At 46.7% G+C, this 14,831-nt stretch overlaps 1 protein-coding gene, 1 non-coding gene and 1 pseudogene across 2 annotated transcripts; all 3 read right to left on the reverse strand.

Moving 5' to 3' along the window:
* Positions 1-1,816: 1,816 nt before the first annotated feature.
* Positions 1,817-3,994, reverse strand: LOC132353968 (large ribosomal subunit protein eL18-like; annotated as a pseudogene).
* Positions 3,995-7,212: 3,218 nt separating this feature from the next.
* On the reverse strand, positions 7,213-7,375 carry LOC132354426 (U1 spliceosomal RNA). The gene has a single exon (XR_009499292.1). It is a non-coding gene; the product is annotated as a U1 spliceosomal RNA (small nuclear RNA).
* A 2,058-nt stretch (positions 7,376-9,433) lies between these two features.
* ERICH4 (glutamate rich 4) lies at positions 9,434-13,059 on the reverse strand. The gene is given in 4 exon segments (XM_059904562.1): positions 9,434-10,001; positions 11,366-11,590; positions 12,735-13,001; positions 13,003-13,059. Coding segments are annotated over 3 exon segments (516 nt in total). The 3' UTR covers positions 9,434-10,001; positions 11,366-11,398.
* Positions 13,060-14,831: the final 1,772 nt, after the last annotated feature.

The following is a 14,831-nucleotide window of genomic DNA, read 5'->3' on the forward strand; positions in this document are numbered from 1 at the left end:
ACCAGCCCCAATAAGCCTTGCCTGAATTTCTTGTCTGCCTCTTATCAATTTCTATCGATTAAGGGGTCCAAGAACCCTGCTCCCTAACACACTCTTCTGGGTTCTGCACACTCCTAGGTCGGCCCCCTCCTCCATTTCCTCCCCTACCCCCTCCCTGTGTTCTAGAGTCTTTTGCCCAGGTCCCCCTCCCCTCCCTGGGCCCTGGCTCCTTTTCAGCCTCCACCGTGGTCTCAGTTAGTTTCACCTCTTCACACATCTCAGCATCTTGCAAACTCGCTTGAAGGGACATCTTAGACTTCCCAGGTGGACATTAGCTTTCGTACAGGGCTTCCCCAGATGCTGGAGGCCCCACCCAGACCCCCTCTGGGAGCAACCCTGCCCTTCTCAGCCTGGTCCCAGCTGGAGCCTGGACTCCCTGCCCTCGTGTCCTACATCTCTAGTCCCAACCCCAGGCCCTCCCTTCATTGGCCTCCCTCACTTCCCCCAGAGTCAAGTCCAGGAACCCTCTTCTGACATCCCCATGCTCAAGGCCCTTCCTTTTTTAAAAATTCTAACATTAAAAGTTTATTTTACTTTTTACAATTTTTAAAGGCTTTCCATTTACAGTTATTACAAAATATTGCCTATATTCCCTGTGTTATACAATACAACCTTGAGCCTGTCTTACTCCCAATAGTTTGTACTTCCCACTCCTTCTCCCCTAAATTGTTGCCCTCCCACCAGTAACCACTAGTTTCTTCAATGTATCTGTGAGTCTGCTTCTTCTTTGTTATATACACTTGTTGGTCATATTTTGCTAGATTCCACGTATAAGCGATATCATACAGTATTTGCAACTATTTTCTCCCATTCAGTAGGTTGTCTTTCTTTAGTCGGTGGTTTCCTTTACTTTGCAAAAGCTCTTAAGTTTAATTAGGTCCCATTTGTTTTTTGTGGGTTTTTTTGCTTTAGTTGCCTTTGCCTTTGAAGACAGATCAAAAAAATTCTTGCTTCGAATTCTGTCAAAGAGTGTTCTGCCTATGCTTTCCTCTAGGAGTTTGATAGTGTCCGATCTTACACCCCAATCCGTGGCTGGTGGCCCCATCCTCACACAGCCTGTTGCTTCTGTATTCACTTCATCTTCTCACTTCTGAGGTCACATCTGCCTGTGTCTCTCTCTTACAAGGACACCTGTGATTTCATTTAGGGCTCACCTGGATAATCCATCATAATCTTCCCATCAATATCTCTAATGGAATCACATCAGCAAAGTCCTGTCTTTATAAGGTAACATTCACAGGTTCCAGGGATTACAACGGTGATGTCTTGGTGGGTAATCATTCAGCCTACCATACTGCCCATCTCCTGTTCATCAGATCTTGGGGGTTCGCCCCCCACAGTGGCCTCCTGTGTGGGAAGAGCATATTTCAATGTCCTTAATAATGTCCTACTTCAAAGAGCTTCACAGGTGGGTCCCACGCCCGCTCCGCCCAGTTTCTCCCGTTTCTAGTGAAACTGCGGCAGCCTGTATTTGGCGCCATCTGGTGGACACAGGGTGCCACAGCAGGTGTGCGTCCACTAGAAATACAGTACAAGCCAGGTACGTAATTTTTCATTTTTTAATAGCCATATTGAAAAAGAGGTGAAAATAATTTCAATAGTATAGCTTACCTAACCCAATGTATCTAAAACACACTCATTTTGACATGTAATCCACAACAAAAATAGCGAGTACTTTCAAATCTTTGTTTCATACTAAGCCTTCGAAGTCTGGCAGGTATTTGACACTTAACAGCACCTCTCAGTTCACACCAGCCACATTTCAAGTGCTCAGAAGTCACACGTAGCGGCTGGCTGCCATATTGGACAGCACAGAGCTAGAGGAAGACTGAGGGGCAGAGAGAGGGATGAGTGGAGGGAAGGTGGGGGGAGGGGACTCTGAGAAGGGATACAGCCTGGGGGAGGGGTTGGCCTGGCCATAAAGGCCAAGAGGCAGTGGCATTAACATGTCCACGTGTGCGCACACACGAGATGGGCCTTTGTACGCCTCCCATGCACGCATTCAAGATGCAACAGAACCACAGATGTGATCTCCCCCCAGAATCACCCTCTTCTGTGTCCCAGTCCCCCAGGCCCGAGGCTAACACCCCTCCCCCCACCAGCCCTGCCCATCGGTCCCCTGAGCCTCCCTCCCCCAGGCTCTCCTCCCCTCCCCACAGCCCTGCCTGGTCCAGCCCCATCCTAGCCCACCAGGGTCCTCTACTGACCAACACTGTAGCTTTTCGAAATATAATTCACACATCATAAAATTCACCCTTTTAGACTTCCCTGGTGGTCCAGTGGTTAAGAGTCCGCTCTTCTAATGCAGGGGTTGCAGGTTGGATCCCTGGTCGGAGAAATAAGATCCCACGTGCGTGGCATGGTCAAAAAAAAAAAAATTATAAAAAAATAAATAAGATAAAATTCACCCTTTTAAAGTGTAGAATTCAGTGGTTATAGTATATTCATGTGGGATAACCATCACTGTAGCTAACTCCAGAACATTTTCATCACCTCAAAATAAAACCTTGTACCCATTAAGCAACATTCCTCATTCTCCCCTCCTCTCCACCCCTGGCAACAACTAAGCTGCTTTCTCTGTGGATTTGCCTCTTTTGGACATTTCGTATAAATGAAATCATACCATATGTGGCCTTTTATCTGGCTTCCTTAGTGTAGCATAATGTTTTCAAGGTTCATCCATAATGTGGTGTGTATCAGTCCTTCATTCCTTTTTATGGCTGAATAATGTACAATTGTATGGATACATGACATGTTGCTTATCCATTCATCCTTGCCTTTGCCTTAGGAGACAAATCCAAAACAAATATTATTGCTGTGATTTATATCAAAAAGTGTTCTGCCTATGTTTTCTTCTAGGTGTTTTTGACTTCAGATCTTACACTTAGGTCTTTAATCCATTTTGAGTTTACTTTTGTGTATAGTGTTAGAAAATGTCCTAATTTTATTCTTTTACATGTGTTGTCCAGTTTTCCCATTTACTGAAGAGACTGTCTTTTCCCCTTTGTATATTCTTGTATATTCTTCCCCTTTGTATATTAATTTTTAAAATTAATTATTTATTTATTTTGGCTGCACCAGGTCTTAGTTGCAGCACGTGAGATCTTCCTTGCAGCATGTGGGATCTTTTTTTTTTTTTAGTTGCGGCACGCAGACTTCTTAGTTGTGGCATGCATGCGGGATCTAGTTCGCCGACCAGGGATCAAGCCAGGGCCCCTTGCATTGGGAGCACAGAGTCTTACCCACTGGACCACCAGGGAAGTCCCCATCATACATTGATTAACTATATATGCGTGGGTTTATTTCTGGGCTCTCGATTCTGTCATATTGATCTATGTGTCTGTTTTTGTGCCAATACCATACTGTGTTTTTTTTCTTCAGCATCCAAAATCTTTTTAATAACAAGGCAGGATCTGGGATTAGTTTTTGTAGCCACGGCTGACCCATCAACTCTGACCCGCTCAAACTTCTGGCCCTTGGAGCATACATAGTGTTTGGTGTGGCTATGTGGGGTTCCTGGGGCCTTGCAGAATTGCCTGTACACCTCTCAGCCCTTTCGAGGACCAGGGAGGAGAACAGTGTCGCAACCCTTGTGAGAGTCCAGGGCAAGCTGGTCGAAGGTGAGGATCTTGCCCCCGGCCTTGAGGGTGCTACTCACTTGCAGAGCACACACCTTCAGTTCGGGCGCATCATCGGTTATAGACCCTACAACCACAGCTGTTTTGCCTTCTTGGCCAGGAAACTTCATCTTCCAGATCATCTGGGAAAGAGATAGAGGTGGCTGATTGCTGCGACTCATGAACATCCTCTTCAGCACAAGTTGATTGAAGGTGGAGTGGGTTCATCTGGCCAGAAACGTGTACAGCTTGACCAACAGCCTTAGGTGGATGTCCTGGCTCTTGGGCTCCTTGTGCCAAAACTTTCAGTCCTTGTTGTGGCGGATCTCAGCTCCCATAATGGAGCCTCCTCCTTAGCCAGGTCTGGAAAGAGAGAACTGTACCATGATGTTTTTTTTGTTTTTTTGGTTTTTTAAAATTCATTTATTTATTTTTGGTTTTGTTTGGTCTTTGTTGCTGCGCGCGGGCCTTCTCTAGTTGTGGTGAGCGGGGGCTACTCTGCGTTGCGGTGCACGGGCTTCTCACTGCGGTGGCTTCTCTTGTTGCGGAGCATGGGCTCTAAGCATATGGGCTTCAGTAGTTGCAGCTCGCGGGCTCAGTAATTGTGGGTCATGGGCTCTAGAGCGCAGCCTCAGTAGTTGTGGCGCACAGGCTTAGTTGCTCCGTGGCATGTGGGATCTTCCTGGACCAGGGCTTGAAACCATGTCCCCTGCATTGGCAGGCGGATTCTTAACCACTGTGCCACCTTGGAAGTCCCTACCATGCTGTTTTGATTACTGAAGCTTTGTAGTATAGTCTGAAGTCAGGAAGCATGATACCTCCAGCTCCATTTTTCATTCTCAAGACAGTTTTGGCTATATGGGGATTTTTGTGTCTCCATACAAATTTTAAAATTATTTGTTCTAGTTCTGTGAAAAATGCCATTGGTGTTTTGATAGGGATTGCACTGAATCTGTAGATTGCCTTGGGTAGTAAGGCCATTTTAACAATATTAATTCTTCCAATCCATGAACACAGTATATCTTTCCATCTGTTTGTGTAATCTTCAGTTTCTTTCATCAATATCTTATAGTTTTCAGAGTACAAGTATTTTACCTTTAGTTAGATTTATTCCTAGGTATTTTATTCCTTTTGATGCAATGGTAAATGAAATTGTTTCCTTAATTTCTCTTTCTGATAATTCATTGTTAGTGTATAGAAGTGCAACAGATTTCTGTATATTAATTTTGTATCCTGCAACCTTACCGAATTCATTGATGAGCTCTAGCAGTTTTTTTGGTGGCATACATCTTTCTATGTATAATATCATATCATCAGCAAACAGTGACAGTTTTAACTCTTCCTTTCCAATCTGGATTCCTTTTATATCTTTTTCTTCTCTGATTGCTGGGGCTAGGACTTCCAAAACTATATTGAATAAAGCTGGCAAGAGTGGGCATCCTTGTCTTGTTTCTGATCTTAGAGGGAATGCTTTCAGCTTTTCACCATTGAGTATGATGTTAGCTGTGGGTGTTGTCATCTACAGCCTTTATTACGTTGAGGAATTTTATCAAAAGCTTTTTCTGCACCTATTGAGATGATCCTATGGTTTTTATTCTTATTGATTGATTTGCAGATATTGAAAAATCCTTGCATCCCTGGGATAAATCCCACTTGATCATGGTGTATGATCCTTTTAGTGTATTGCTGGATTCTGTTTGCTACTATTTTGTTGAGGATTTTTGCATCTGTGTTCATCAGTGATATTGGCCTGTAATTTTCTTTTTTTGTGATGTCTCTTTCTGGTTTTGGTATCAGTGTGATGCTGGCCTCATGGAATGAGTTCAGAAGCATTCCTTCCTCTGTAATTTTTTGGAATAGTTTCAGAAGGATAGGCATTAATTCTTCTCTAAATGTTTGGTAGAATTCACCTGTGAAACCATCTGGCCCTAGACTTTTGTTTGTTGGGAGTTTTTAAATTACTGATTCAGGGAATTCCTGGCAGTCCAGTGGTTAGGACTCCACACTTCACTGCTGAGGGCCCAGGTTCTATCCCTGTTCAGGGAACTAAGATCCTGCAAGCTGCACGGCGTGGCCAAAAATAATAATAAATAAATAAATAAATGGTTTCATTTCAGTACAGCAAGTCCCCTACATATGAACGAGTTCCATTCCAAGAGTGCATTCGTAAGTCCAATTTGTTCGTAAGTCCAGCAAAGTTAGCCCCAGTACCCAACGAACACAATCGGCTATATAGTACTGTGCAGTGATAGGTTTATAATACTTTTCACACAAATAATACATAAAAAACAAACACGAAAAATAAAGAAAACGTTTAATCTTACAGTACAGTACCTTGAAAAGTACAGTAGTACAGTACAACAGCTGGCATACAGGGGCTGGCATGGAGTTAACAGGCAAGAAGAGTTACTGACTGGAGGAGGGAGAGGAGGTGGGAGATGGTAGAGCTGAAGGATCATCAGCAATAGGAGATGGAGGGCAAGCTGCAATTTCACTCACACCTGACGTTGATGGCACAGGTTCTGGTTCCTTGCTGGATTCAGTTCTATCTACCTTCTTGAAAAAAACGATCCAGTGATGTCTGGGTAGTACTGTACCAGCTACATCACCGCTGCTTTTATGCTTACTTCCAGACATCCTGGGCTTGAAATAAAGATACTGTGCTACTGTACTCCATACGGTACTGTACAGTAAAGTACACAAAAGCACAACCACTTGTAGAGGATTCATGCACGTGACAGTGTACACCAGACACATGAACTAACTTACGTGACTGGACATGCGAACTCACGTTCACATCTTTGAAAGTTCACAACTTGAAGGTTCGTATGGAGGGGACTTACTGTACTGGTAATTGGTCTTTTCACTTTTGATCATATATTTTGATGCACAAAAGTATTCAGTTTTGATGAATTCCAATTTATCTATTTTTTTCTTTGGCTACTTGTATCTAACCACCACTTGAAACTCCTCTAACCCACCCTCCACCCAGCAGCTAGAGGGAGCTTTCAAAACTATGTCCCCTCCTGCTCAAAACAGTGCCATATTTGTGATTTAGAACAGTACTTCTTGCATCAAATATGCAAAGGAAGCACCTGAGAATCTTACAAAATGTAGATTCTGATTCGGTAGATCTAGTGTGGAACCTGACAATGAACACATCTACCAAGCTTCCCGGTGATTCTGTGGCAGTTTGTGTTTTCTGAAAATGACCACAGCAATATTTCCTGTTGTTACTGAACTGAACTTGATTTTGCTTGCCCATTGCGCAGCAAAGTCAATCTTCTGGCACCAAGTTGTGGTAAAGGAAAGTATAGCATTTATTTGCAGGCACCAAGCAAGGACAATGGGCAGCTTGTGCTCAAAAGACCCAAATTCCCTGATGGTTTTCAGGAAGGGTGTTTTTGGTTTTGTTTTTTGGCCATGCTGCATGGCTTCTGGGATCTTATTTCCCTGACCAGGGATCAAACCCGAGCCCTCAACAGTGAAAGTGCGGAGTTCCAACCACCGGACGGCTAAGGAATGCCCTCAAATGCTACTCTTAAACCAGGTTTGTCAGGGGAAAGCAGAAACACAGTCCTCCACTACCACAGATTATGCAGTCAATTTCCCACATTTGGGGAAATCACAGGGGTCAGCACATCCAGAGTGCAATGGATAAGCCTCACCCTGGGAAAACCACCTTCATGATCATGGTATCTCCCCTGCCAGGTAAGTATTAGGAAGGGTTTTTAAAGGCAACTTTTGAGGTTAGGGCTTCAGGATACATGACTTTCTTCTGTTTGGTTGGTGGTGAAGTAACAGGGTGATGTTTCAGGAATCTTAATCATCAACCTTCTGGTTCCAACCAGTCTGGGGTCTACATGCTTGTGGTCAGCATTTAGTCACCATCCTCCACCTGAGTCGGGGTCTTAATTTCTGCAGAACAACTCAAAGGTATGCATCAGACCGCTACATATATCGCCTGAGGAGGAACTAGCACTCTGCTTTATTGCTGAACCATTGTTTAAGCCATCATTACTTTTCTTGATTGACTGTTTTTCCTTTGTTTCTGCATTCTCTCACTTCCCTAATTCCTAGTAACTATTTGAATGTGCTCTTTGGAACTCAGGGAAGGTCTAGGAGACTAAAGCCTCTTTCTGCAAACAAGAAACAGGAGACACAGAGGGGCTTTTGTACCTGAGAGGGCCCCACAGGGTCCTGCTTGGTTTCCCTGGCCCACATGCTTCCAGAACCTTGCACTCCCCATAAAGAAGTGGGAACCATTTCCCCTTCCCCTGAACCTTTGCGATTGCCGTAACAGGTGGAATACGGTGAGGGTGACTGCCTGGCATCTGAAGGTAAGTTTTACAAGGCAATATGGCTTCCGCCTGGCTCTCTCTTCATGATATTTGCCTTTGGAACCCACCCACCATGCTGTGTGAAAGCCAATCTCACCCATGTGGAGAGATGACCTGCAGAGGAACAGAGGCCCCAGCTAACAGCCAGCATCAACTACCAGACGTGTGAGTGAATGTGCCTTCAGAGGATTCCACCTGAAGAGCAGTAGCTCACCGTGGAGCAGAGATGAGTTATCCCCGCAGACTGCAGATTCATGTGCAAAATACATGCTGTCATTGCTTAAAATAACTGAGTTTGGGGGTTGTTTGTTATGCAGCAGTAGATAGCTGCAGCAATGCTCATTCTGCTGGTCCATGGACTGCACTTTGAGTAGCAAGAAGCTAGATCACTAGACCTTCTAGGACTTTTGCATGTGCAATTTTCCTACTTGTTATTCTTTTCCCATTCTCTTTCTTTGCTTGGCTCATATTTACTTATTCCTTAGGTTCTTTTCTAAGAACACTTTCCTGATGTTTCAGGCTGGGCCTCTTGCCTTATCTGAGTCCTCTCCCATCCTGCTCCATGCTCCCCGGTAAGGAAAAATGCACGCTTACATTTTTGCAATTCTTCTTCAAAACACTTTCTATTTGAGAGTGAGGATATTCCCAGAGAACTGAGATGTTGGCAGATGGGGGAGTCCGTGCTCCCCCATCCCTGCCCTGATCATCTTAGCTATCTCTGTGTGTTAAGGGGTCCCCCCACCTTGCTGGGCTGGGAGCTCCAGAGGGCAAACTTGGTACTGACTTGATCATTGCTGGATGTAGCTCAGGAAGTTGGCACTGAGAAGGACAGTATTGGGGAGGGGGAGCTGACCACATTCACCCAAACTTCCCTGAGTGTTTGACTGAGGTGACTCCCCCATAGATGTCACCTCTATGGCCCAGGACATGGCCCAGAGCAACTACCACCCAGACATCAGGGGCCACCCACCATGCTGTTCTTGAATAGTAAGCATTCCCTCCCAAGTCGCCCCCTCCAGTCTCCCGTCTGTGCCTCCCTCCCTCCCAGTCTCTTTCCCCCCAAGAGGCAGAGTACCTTGGCATTTGTGAAACATGACTCAGACCCTGTGGCCATGGAGCCCCACCTCCCCAGCCCTGGTGACCCCCACGGACTCGATGTAGCTGCCAAGAGACCCGGACTGCCCCCCAGCCTCTTTCTAGAGTGCCCAGTGTCAGAGAGGGGGCTCTGCTCATTTGCATGCTCTTGGGGTATCTTTCCCCTTCCCTGGGTACTGGGGTCTGACATCCAGCATTCTCCCCAGCACCACCCCCTACAGGGGAACTCCCAGCAGCTGCAGACCTGGCTAAGGTAGGCAAAGGAGGACCAGTTTGAGGATGGAGCCCAAACCCCCAAACCCCTCGAGTCTTGGGTGACTCCAGTGCACAAAAAGAAGAAGGGTATTTTTAAATTTTATTTTATTTATTTTTGTCTACATTGGGTCTTCGTTGCAGTGCGCGGGCTTCTAACTGCAGTGGCTTCTCTTGTTGCGGAGCACCGGCTCTAGGCGCGCGGGCTTCAGTAGTTGTGGCTCGCGGGCTCTAGAGTAGAAGCAGGTTTTTTTGAAGACGGAAATCCCCATGGACAGGAATTCAGCACCTGCCAGCATCTCACTTCTCTGGGAATATCCTCACTCCCAAGCAGAAAATTGTTTTGAAGAATCGCAGAAATGCAAGCGTGTATTTTTCCTCACTGGGAGTAATGGTTTTATGAAGAATGTCCAACTGTCTTCCCAGAAGAGCTGTCTCTCCTCAGGCTGGAGCCCTCCACCTGCTGTCTTGGGCATCTTTTCTACAAGTGTGGACCTGGGCAGGAGTTATATTTGCAGCCCTGCTTCTCGTCGGCTGCCATCTGCAGATATCTGCCTGTCTCCTGAAGGTGGCGCTGTAACACAGTTGCAACGCATCTGGGAATATTGCTGAAACCTCGCCGCTCATCTGTTCACACCCACATTCCTTTTTCAAACGTCTGAAATAGTGCAGTGCAAGAGAAATACAGTGGGAGCTACTTATGTAATTTTAAGCTTTCTAGCAGTCATATTTTAAAATGTAAAAAGAAATAGATGAAAAGATGCTCAGGAAAAGATGCTCAACATCATTAATTATTAGGGAAATGCAAATCAAAACCACAATGAGGTACCACCTCACAGACATTAGGATGGCTATCATGAAAAAAGGAAAAAGAAAAAAAAAAAAAAGAAAATAACGTGTTGGCAAGGAGGTGGAAAGTTGGAACTCTTGTGCACTGTTGGTGGGAATGACAAATGGCACAGCCAACAGTATGGCACTTCCTCAAATAATTACACAGAGACTTACCATACAATCCAGGAATTCCAATTCTGGGTACATACCCAAAAGAATTGAAAGCAGAGACTTGGACAGATATTTGTACACCCTTGTTCAGAGAAATGTATTTCACCACAGCCAAAAAAGGTAGAAACAACCCAAGTGCCCATCGACAAATAAAATGTGGTTGTGCATACCACATGTATGGAATATTATTCAGGCTCAAAAAGGAAGGAAATTCTGATACACACTGCAACATGGGTGAACCCTGAGGACATTATGCTAAGTGACATAAGCCAGTTATGAAAAGACAAATACTGTGTGATCCCACTTACATGAGGTCCCTAGAGTAGGCAAATTCATAGAGACGCAAAGTAGAAGGGTGGTTGCCAGGGGCTGGGGGAGGGGGAATGGGGACTTGTCGTTTAAGGGGTACAGTTTCCGTTTTGCAAGATGAAAACACATTCACACAACAACGTGAATATATTTCACACTACTGAATTGTACACTTAAAAATGGTTAAAATGGTAACTTTTATGTTATATGTATTTTACCACAGTAAAAGAGTTTACAAATAAACAGGTGAAATTAGCTTTAGTCATATTTTTATTTATCCCAACATACCCAGAATATTATCATTTCAAAATGTAATTAATTTTTATGATTATTGACATGTTGTCTATTCTTTTTATCACACCCAGCTTGGAGATTCAGCGTGTATTTTACACGTACAGCACACCTCAGTGAGACCTAGCCACTTTTCAAGCACTCAATAGCCATCTGCACGCATCTCCATCATATTTGCAAAGACGCAGGCCTCCCCTGCAACACACCTACAGCACATCTGCAAATACACCTAGAGTTTCTCTGCAAACCTCCCACATCACCTGCAAACACGCCCGCAGCTCAGGGACCCACCCCTCAACCTAATCTCCGACATTTTCAGAGAAAGCACTTGCTCAAGGAGCACGTGCCAATGCCAAATTGACGTTTGCAGGTTGATTTGACCGGCAAATCTCCCCATCTTCTTGGCATAAATTTGCATACCATTCATGTGTCCGAAAGCACAGCAGCAGGGCCTCAGATAGTCATTTCAAAGTCAGGGAGGCGGTGACCCGGGGCTGGACCACAGGCCCCCTCCTGCTTCCCTTCCAGCTCTCTGTCCTCCTCCTCCTCCAGGAAGGTGATCAGTTCCTCCTGAAGTGCCCCCATCTCCAACCCCAGGCTGCATAGCTGGCCCAGCAGCTGGACATCCACTAGGCGGAGGTTCACCTGCGGGTGGGAAGGGGGAGTCATGGGCATCCCACCCCAGAGGGCAAGGGGTTAGTGTGCCTCTGCCGGGAAACCTGGGTGGGAGCAGGTCTCAGCTCAAGTCCCAGAAAAGATTCTTTGCCTGACCAAACTTTACTCAGGATCCTGAACCGTTTCCTAGGCCCATCAGCACTTCTTTGTAAAATCCAGTTTTAGCAAGAATCCCCCATCCTCCTTATTTGATCTGGGCTCCTCACCCTCCACCCTCCCCCAGGTGATGGCGGCTCACCCTGACCTGCCTTCAGCAAGAATCCTGCTAGATAGGTTGAGCCAGAATCCCCCCTATACCCCTGATGTTTCCTCTTAGGAATTTTCTACCCGCCGACCCCTCTCCTGCTCCTTGGCTGTAAATTCCCCGTTGCCCATGTTGTATTCAGAGCTGAGCCCAATCTGTCTCCTCTACTGCAAAATCCCCATCACAGCAGTCTTCATACCTAGAGCCTTGCCATCTTTAACAGGTGTCATAAGTTACTTTCTCTTTAACAGTCCTGGCCCACAGCACCGCAGGTGGGCTCCTCACTGTGTCCCTGGACTCTGCCATCCTGCTTCTGTCTCTGATCTCTGCCCTGTCTCCCTTTGTCTTGGTCTCTCCATTTCATTGTCCCTCGCTGTCTCCATCTCTCTCGTCCTTTCTCTGTGTCTTGAGTCTTATTCTCTTTGTCTCTCTTATTAGGTCTCCCTCTCTTGTGATCTGTCTCCATCTCTCTGTCTCTACTTGGCTGTCTCTGTCTGTCTCTGTCTTTCCATATCCCTGTCTTTCTGTCTGTCTCTATTTCTCTGCCCCTGCCTTGGACTGTCTCCACCTCTCTGTCTTTCAGATTTAATGAGTCTGTCCTTGTTGAGGCTCTCAATCTCTGCTTTCCATCTCTCGTCTCTTTCCGGGTCTCTCTGTCTCCGCCTCTCTCTGGTCCTGTCTCTCATTCTTTGCGTCTTTCTGTGTCTCTGTCTGTGTCCATCGTTCTCTGGGTGTGTCTGCCTCTGCCTCTATTTCTCTATTCCTGTCTCTGACTTTCAATCTCTGGCCCTTTTTATTTACATTCATTCCTATTCATTTATCCACTCCCCCCACCACCCCATCTCTTACCCCTCCAAACCCCTCACTCACCAGCTCCTTCCAGATCCACAGCAGACTCTCCCTGGCACCTCCAGTGTCAGCCCCTGGGAACATGAGGGTCTGACCCACCCTCTTCACTGGGGGCACCACCCTCAGGGCCCGCGGGGGTGGGCCCAGCCCTGGGGGCACCAGTCCAGCCTGCCTCAGCTGCTTCCACAGCTCCATAGTCTCTGAGCAGTGGCGGCCAGGAGCAGGAAGTAGCAAGGTCCAGAGTGACCCAGTCCCCTGGGGAGCCGGGGGCTGGGGGGGGGGGGAGTAAAGGGCAGTGGGGGTAGGAGAGGGCCAGCCCCACCCCCTCGGGCAACCCAAAGTCCATTCTCCACTGAGAATCTGCAGCTTCGTGTGTTTTTGTTTTTGTTTTGTTTTAATCAAAGTCTAACCTCAACTCTGCTCACAAGGATCCAACCTCAGCCCCTCTGGCGGAGGTCAAACTCCACTTCTCCCTGCCTCTTCTCAGGCCTGACCCCTCACCAGTGTGTGGATGCCAGGCCTCACCTCGTCCCGCCCCCTCCTGGGTCCCACCCACTCCTCCCCCCCAGCCTCCCCTGCAGCCCTCTTCTCCACTTGATCTCTGGCTTCCCCTGGCTTGGTCCTTGCCTGTCTTCTCCACTCGGGCCCTCCCAGGGCTTCCCAGACAATGTGCCTGAGGAGCCAGGAGTGGCTTCCGAGAAAACGATCCCTTGGCCAGGGTGCCTCGGTGTCCAGGCTGTTGGCCCACAGCTGAGCAGCCAGTTCTGCCGACCCTAGACTTGCCCAGAGACATTATCACTGGCAGCTTGGGCCCCGTCATGCAGAAGGTGGGGAGGCACTGCAGGCCTCCCTCAGCTAGAACCCCTCTTGCAGGGGTGTTAAAATTTCACCTATACGTCAATGGCTCCCAAGTCTCTGACTCCAGTCCTGACCTCTAGACCACCACTCAGCATCTCCAGCTGGATGTCTCAGGCATCTCAAGGTGAATGTGGTCACAACAGAACTCTCAGCTGGGATCTACTCCACTGTATTCGTTTCCTATTGCTGTTGTAACAAGTGACCACAAACTTAGTGGCTTAAAACAACACAGACTTATTATCTTACGGTTCTAGAGGTCAGAAGTCTAAAGTGGGTCCACAGGTCTGGGTTCCTTCTGGAGGCTGTAGGGGAGAATCCATTTCCTAGCCTTTCCCAGTTTCCAGAAGCCACCTGCATTCATTGGTTCATACGCCCCTCCCTGCATCATTCCAACCTCTTACACCTGTCATCACGTCCTCTACTTACTGACTTTCCTGCCTCCATCTAAATAGGACTCTGGGACTTCCCTGGAAGTTCAGTGGCTAAGACGCTGCACTCGCAGCGCAGGGGGCCCAGGGTTCGATCCCAGGTCGGGGAACTAAAATCCCACATGAGGCAACTAAGAGTTTGCATGCCACAACTAAAGTTCCTGAATGCTGCAACTAAGACCTGGCACAGACAAATAAATAAATAAATAATTTAAAATAAATAAATAAATATATAAATAAATAAGACTCTTGTGGGACTTCCCTGGCAGTCCACTGGTTAAGACTCCACACTTCCACTTCAGGGGGCACAGGTTCAATCCCTGGTCGGGGAACTAAGATTCCCACATGCTGCGCAGCATGGCCAAAAAATAAAAATAAAAAATAAAAAGTAAAATAGAACTCTTGGGACTTCCCTGGTGGCGCAGTGGTTAAGAATCCGCCTGCCATTGCAGGGGACATTGGTTCGAGCCTTGGTCTGGGAAGATCCCACATGCCGCGGAGCAACAAAGCCCGTGAGCCACAGCTACTGAAGCCCGCGCGCCTAGAGCCCGTGCTTCGCATCAAAGAAACAACCGCAATGAGAAGCTCGTCGTGCACCTCAACGAAGAGTAGCCCCTGCTCGCTGCAACTAGAGAAAGCCCGCGTGCAGCAACGAAGACCCAACGCAGCCAAAAATAAATAAATAAATAAAAATACATTTATAAAGAAAAAAAATAGAACTCTTGTGATTACATTGGGCCCGTCGGGATTATCCAGGATAATCTCCCCATCTCAAGATTCTTAATCACATCTTCCCTTTACCATACAACGTAACATATTCACGGGTTCTGGG

Source organism: Balaenoptera ricei, chromosome 19 (assembly GCF_028023285.1).
Source record: "Balaenoptera ricei isolate mBalRic1 chromosome 19, mBalRic1.hap2, whole genome shotgun sequence".
Classification (NCBI taxonomy): domain Eukaryota; kingdom Metazoa; phylum Chordata; class Mammalia; order Artiodactyla; family Balaenopteridae; genus Balaenoptera; species Balaenoptera ricei.